This window comes from Suricata suricatta, chromosome 11 (assembly GCF_006229205.1).
Source record: "Suricata suricatta isolate VVHF042 chromosome 11, meerkat_22Aug2017_6uvM2_HiC, whole genome shotgun sequence".
NCBI lineage: Eukaryota > Metazoa > Chordata > Mammalia > Carnivora > Herpestidae > Suricata > Suricata suricatta.
The window spans coordinates 50,696,862-50,703,841 of NC_043710.1; the positions used below are offsets into that span (position 1 = coordinate 50,696,862).

The 6,980-nt window shown below is 40.0% G+C and overlaps 1 protein-coding gene across 1 annotated transcript; it reads left to right on the forward strand.

Annotated features, from left to right (window-relative positions):
- The first annotated feature begins 375 nt into the window (after positions 1 to 375).
- Positions 376 to 1,326, forward strand: LOC115271872 (olfactory receptor 56A4). The gene has a single exon (XM_029914846.1). It carries the CDS (start codon positions 385 to 387, stop codon positions 1,324 to 1,326), a length of 942 nt encoding a protein of 313 aa, XP_029770706.1. The 5' UTR covers positions 376 to 384.
- The last annotated feature ends 5,654 nt before the right edge of the window (positions 1,327 to 6,980 follow it).

The window sequence follows — 6,980 nt, forward strand, 5'->3', positions numbered from 1 at the left end:
ATTTACTTACTGTTGCCCTTGTTTCTCCATCTGTAAAACTGGGCTAACAATAGTATTTTATCATAAGGAGAATGATCATGTAATTTATCCATCAAGTTGGGAAACTATTAAGAGTGACAAGGAATTTATGCAATAGGAGTTATCCCAGGCAAGTAGGAAATATGGTCATCCTACTATCATCCTACTTATAAGATTTATAACAGAATGGATGGGTTTATATTATAAAGCACTTAGGATAGTTCAGGCACTTAGATATGATTATTTTAAGTGGTTCTTTGAAAAATAAGTTACTACTCCATGGGTATTCATATTGCCTGGGTGGATTTATTTTTGTCTTACCCTTCAAGGTTTTCTGAAGTGTCTGTAGAGATCAAGACACTCTACATGGCCTCACCCAGCAACTACTCCACTGCTCCAGTCTCTGAATTCCTCCTCATCTGCTTCCCTAACTACCAGAGTTGGCAGCACTGGCTGTCCCTGCCCCTCGGCCTCCTCTTCCTCCTGGCCATGGGGGCCAACACCACCCTCCTGCTCACCATCCGTCTGGAGGCCTCTCTGCACGAGCCCATGTACTACCTGCTCAGCCTGCTCTCCCTGCTGGACATCGTGCTCTGCCTGACTGTCATCCCCAAGGTCCTGGCCATCTTCTGGTTTGACCTCAGGTCCATCAGCTTTTCTGCCTGCTTCCTCCAGATGTTCATCATGAACAGTTTCTTGACCATGGAGTCGTGCACATTCATGGTCATGGCCTATGACCGATATGTGGCCATCTGCCAGCCATTACGATACCCATCAATCATTACTAACCAATTTGTCGCTAGGGCTGCCATTTTTGTTGTGGCCCGGAATGGCCTTCTTACTATGCCTATCCCCATACTTTCTTCCCAGCTCAGGTATTGTGCAGAGAATATCATCAAGAACTGCATCTGCACTAACCTGTCTGTGTCTAAACTCTCCTGTGATGACATCACCTTCAACCGGCTCTACCAGTTTGTGGCAGGCTGGACCCTACTGGGCTCCGACCTCGTCCTTATTGTTCTCTCCTACTCCTTCATCCTGAGAGCTGTGCTCAGGATCAAGGCTGAGGGTGCTGCGGCCAAGGCCCTGAGCACGTGCGGTTCCCACTTCATCCTCATCCTCTTCTTCAGCACAGTCCTGCTGGTTCTGGTCATCACTAACCTGGCCAGGAAGAGAATTCCCCCAGACGTCCCCATCCTGCTCAACATCCTGCACCACCTCATCCCCCCAGCTCTGAACCCCATTGTATATGGTGTGAGAACCAAGGAGATCAAGCAGGGAATCCAGAAGCTACTGAGGAGGTTGTGAGAGGTAAAATGGGTAATAACTAACCTGGGGAATAGAAATTGATAATGGGGAATTGTTTTTATGATGCATAGGAAATTTAAACAGTTACTGCAGGAATACGTTTGGATTTCACACTCCAAATTTTCAGGGGAGTTATGGGGATATTCATATTCTGGCTCCTGTTTTCTCTGCACTGACTGGAACCTTAGTTTGCACTATAGAGTTATCTGGAAACTTCCCTTGGCCTCACCTGTGTGAGAGGGACGTGTCAAGCCATAATTACAGGAACTTTATTAGAGTGATACTGTTTTTCAAATAAAGAAAAAGTGGTATTCCACTGACGTTCAGTACCTCTCAGTTTACTCAGTTGCTTAATACTTAGATATGTATTAGATCACTGAACACAGTTCAAACTGGCTATCAGATCTTGGTTCTACCTGACATAGTTCAAGCTGGTTTTATGTCATGAATGGGTCTGCTGTGGAGATACAGAGGTTGGTTTCAGAACTTTGATTTTAATACTGAAGGAATGACATGTGTCACCCACTGCTTTCTCGAAGCCCTGCCAGATATTGTCAGTGTATTTATTTAATGCCGCTTCCCTGGAGTATGAATTGCCTGTAATTCTTTCCTTTAATTTGTAATGAATTAAAACATTTTAAGGTGACTCATTTTTGAATGTGTGCACTTTGTTTCAAGTTTTCAGATGTTCTGTTTTCAGATGTGCTTCACTAACTTGTATCTTCGTCTCTCCCATATGACTTGTCCATCAGCCTTCAGGCACTATCTGCATCCCCACTTTTTTCTGTTTATCTTAGTTATACAGTTAAATTGACTTATTTATTCCACTTTCAGCTCTGTTGTGTCAATCCTCATGTCCTGTGCTGGTGCCACTGTAGTGTCCTCTGGGATCCAGGCATTCATCTTAGTGGGTTATTTGAACAAGGATAGGTGTGTTTCATTCTTTGTGATTCCCTCCCTGCTTATGCCCTGAAAATGGTAGGGACTCAGATATTGGCCAATATTTCCTGGGATTAATTTACACTGGCAACAGATCCCCCTTTTGGATACTGAAAACTCACATATAAGAGCCCAGGTATACCAGTCTGGTCACTGACTAGATATGTAAGTTTATACTCCCTGATCTGAGCTCTCATTTTTCTCATGTAAGAAGAGTGATAACCAATCGTTTATTATGTGATTTATCAGACTATTGGATGACTTAATCTATGGAAAGCTTTTCAACCACAGACTTAGACATGCTAGTAACTTGTATTTCTATAAACACTGATTTCTCTCCTGTCTTCAGAAGAAGATGCTCTTCATTATTTAATGCACCATGATGCATTTCAGGGATGCTCTTCCTTTCCCTGTGTCATTCCTGGTCCCCGGTGCAATTTCTTGGTTATTGTGCATCACCGTCTTAGAAAACCCTTGCCTTATTTAAAGCTCATGATGTTGTACCATGGTGCCCTCAGTGATTCCTTGTTCTAACTCATCTTTAAAATCTTGGTCTTGCTGCCTCATTTTAGATGTTAGCAGCTGCCTAATAGTCGGGTTGGAATGGATCCAGACTAAAAGCACCTCTCTTCACAATAAAAGACTCTAGATTATATATGAACAAAGAACAGGAAAAAAAAGGAAAAAATCTCAAGTTACCCAGTGAGGAATATGCGTGCACAGAGTCACTACATATATTTCTACAATTTTTTTAATTTTTTATTTAATTAATTAGTTAGTTTTACTTTGTTTATGTATTTTATTTTTTACTATTTAATTTTTTTTGATTTAGAAAGTTTTAAATTTTTTATAATTTACCTCTTGAAGCACACAAAAGTATTTGGTAGGTTGTCCACATTGGCCATCACTGTTTTTTAAATTTCTGGATACCCCAAATTTCATATCTATAGGGATTTTAAAGTCATCAAATTGAGAATCCTCTTGGAATTTCCACTAAAGACTATTTGATAAAAAGAATTAAAGATTTGCTTAATTTCTTCATTGACAAGAAAGTATTTTCTACCTCCTGGGACAGAAAGCCTTGGTTTCTGCAGTTTTTCCTTGGGCCCATATGGAAGCTTTCTGGTGAATTAAATTTCTAGTACTGCCTTCAGTCATTTTAACAATATTCCATTTAGGAGCTTGCATGCATGATAGTTCTAAAACAGGTATATTACTTAGTCCCTTTCCAAATAATTTCTTATTTCCCTATACTGTGCTTTCTCCTTTATAAGTTCCATTAGATTACTGTTTGCTGCTCACTTTTGTATTTCCTAATGAGACAAGCAGAATAACAAGCACATCAAAGATGTTTAGCAAATGTGTACGTGATAGATTAATAAAATGTGAAATGCAGTAAAATGAGAGAAGGAAATGATATGTGGAATGAAATATATAATAAAATAGAATGTCGGAGGTAAATTTTATATTTAGAATGTGGTCCTAGAGTATCTTTATTACAGTCAAACACTCCGTGGATGGGATTCTCTGGGCAAAGTGCTACAAATCTCTATTTTCTCTTTCTCTTTGTATTTAAATGCATACATCTTTCTTAAACCTTTGGAAGTATGTAAGTTTATGTAAGTGTGTGTGTAGGCTTAGGCAGGTAGTTCTATTTGTGTAGGATCTAATACTTTAAAGAACCAAGAGAACAGGGAACTCAAAGCAACTTTGCTATCTTTTGACTTGCAAGAGAGGCAACATTAAATCTTTAATATTTCAGGGAGCCCAGCAAAGGGAATAAGGCAAGAAGTTGGAGTCACATACTGGTGGCTGACTACTAAATGAATAAGACTTCCACTTAGAGGAAACTTTACATAGTACCTTCAGAATATCCATTTAAAGGCTTAGCACAAGGTAAGTTAGAGAAAGACAAGTACTGTATGTATCACTTGCATGTGGCATCTAAAAAATATCAAACCTCTAAAAAACAGAAAGTAAAATGGTAGTTACCAAGGGATGGAGGGTGGAGGGATAAAACTGATGGTGCTAAAGGGTACAAACTTCGAATACGTAGTAAATAGATCATAGAGATCTAGTGCATAGTATAATGAATATAGACAATAACATTATACTATAATTATGTAACATGATAAATATTGCTACAACAGTGATCATATTACAATATATAAGTGTAGCAAAAGTAATGATTTCTGTGCCCCTTAAATTTATGTAATATTGTATGTCAAAAAGTCTTAGGAGAAATAATACTTTATTTTAGAGTTTTCATTCCATCCTGGGTATAAGAGAATGAGAATGTACACCTTAGATATTGGTATTTTAGAACCCAAAGATACAGAGATCAATACCCACCAGACAATACATTATTCTAACAGGTACATTAATTCCAGTAAACATAATTTTGGTGGAACGTATGTGGGTTACCCCAAAACATGTAAAGTGTAGCTCAGATGTGTCTCCAGAAGGGATGCTGAATAGAGAAACAGAGAGGAAAATCATTATCCAACTTTGAGATAGAAGTATCATCACTCTAGGCAAGGTGATGAATGCTAAAAAATGTCTAAGACTTTGACATTTTTCCTCATGAGCTTTGATATTACCAAGGAAGATGTCAGTTATACTAATAACTACAGCTCCAAGTAGAGAGATAAAATTGAGAAAAGGATAGCCATAGAGCTTTAAACATTGATTGGAGGAAGAGGTTGTCCTGTAAGGACACAGGTCCGATTCAGCCTTCCCCTGTGTTTAAAGGGGAAGGCGCCGGCTTCTCCGGATGAAAGGGCACACATTAAGGAGGGACAACTCCTGCTGCGCCCAATTGGGAGAGGCCGGCTGATACCTTTGACCTTTCTAGAGGCGGGCCTAGTCACGCTCCACGGGGGTCCTGGGCCCACTCTGATTGGTCAATACTCCAAATTTTGTGATTGGCTCCCACAACTGCCAGTATTGATGGGGGGGGGTAGGGATTGGATCACTGTACTCTTGTCATCATTTCCTGTAACTCCCCCTCCCAAACGCATAAAAGCCCTGCCCTGCCTTTGTTCGGGGCTCTCTCTCTCCACGTGGCCAGCGGGTCAGTGGAGTCTTTGAGCCCGAGCTTAAGCCCGTAATAAAGCCCTTTGTTTTTGCAGGTGTGACTCGGTCTCCCTGGTAGTCTCTGGTCTTTTCTTGGGGTGATATTACAAACTTGGGCACAACAGTCCAACTTGAGGGAATAGGGACAGAGGGATGATAGTGCTCACGTCATAAGAACAGTGGCCAGTGTGATGTCTAACAGTGAGTAAAGTTGTGTCCAGAGCCTGGGCTAACTAAGGAGTAGGATTAGGTTAATCTGAAATCAGAGCCCACATGCAGACATTTGAGGAAAGGGAGAATTTACTTTACTGATGAAAAAATTTGTCTTAATTTAAGACTCTGCTCTTCTCCCCACAGCTGTGGTGGGACAAAGCTGTGTAGAACTCCCCCCTCTACCCCTGCCATAAGAGGTAACACTTGGCCTGTGCTTTTGGGGCAAACATGGAAGAATTAGTAACTCAGGATGGTGGATGGTCTAGAAATCATCCAAAGAGAACTTAAGCACAGATTTGAGCTTATCTGGGCTCTTCAACATTTCACTTGTTAAACTAAAAATAAAATAGCAAGTTATTTTAGCAGCAAAATGAGTTTATAGAAATAGCAGAGAATTGCAATGCAGGACATGCAAGCTATGTCAAAATCATAGGCAAACCGCAAAAATAAAGGAGAGGAACATTATTTTATGTAAATGATGGAGGGTGTTGGGAGAAGTTGTTTTGAACAAAAGCCCATTGGAGAAAGACAAGAGTTCAGAGTGATGACAATTTCCCATTTACAGAGTTGCAGGGGTAGCCCTAGGAGATACAATGTACAACTTCCCTGTTGGGAAATTGACATTTGTTTCTCTAATAGATATTGAATGGTGTGGCTCCCACTCTGGCCTCTGCCCTCTATTTTTGTGAGGTTTCCCTTTATTAATTTTGACATACTAAGCATACTTATATGGAAAACTGGCTTTCTGCCCATCTCAAAAAGTTTTTTCTCTTACTCTTCATCTTCTACCCTTAAAGGGCCAAACATTTAGGATAGCATCTCCCAAATGAACTAAGTGAAAGATTGAACACAGAGTAAGTTTGGATTCAGCCTCAATACCACTCAGTTTTATCCTGTTGCTCTGTACTGACTATAGAATTTAGCTATCCAAGAGAATTTTCAGAAAGGCCTGAGGTGAAAGGTGGAACAGAGGCTTGAAAATGACCATTAGAAGACTGATAAGAGAGATCATGTATTTAATAGGTTATGCTCAAGGTTTTAATGGGTACAGAGGAGCAACAGCCAAGGACAGGAATCTGACTTTGTCTAGGACTATGAAATCAGGGAATATGTAACACAAAATGAGACAAAAGGGTTTGGGAAAATGAAACATGAAAGCTTTCCAGTGAGGGAAGAACATGTGTAAAGTCACAGAGGTGAGGCAACGCATAAAATTACATACTGGTGTGCTGAATTAATGTCTTTGTGGAAACTGCAAAGTTTGAGCTTAAAAGAGTTAATGTTTTATTATTTTTAGCCACAAACTCATGGGGGCCACAGATGGATGTTTGAAGGGGAAATGGCATGATATAAATTACATTTTATTCAGGTTATTCTGAAAGAAGCATTGCAGAAGTACTTGAGCGGTTAGACTAGTGGCAGATGGA

Excerpts from the sequence above, each read along its gene's own strand:
- LOC115271872 (XM_029914846.1), top strand. The coding sequence starts at position 385 with ATGGCCTCACCCAGCAACTACTCCACTGCTCCAGTCTCTGAATTCCTC.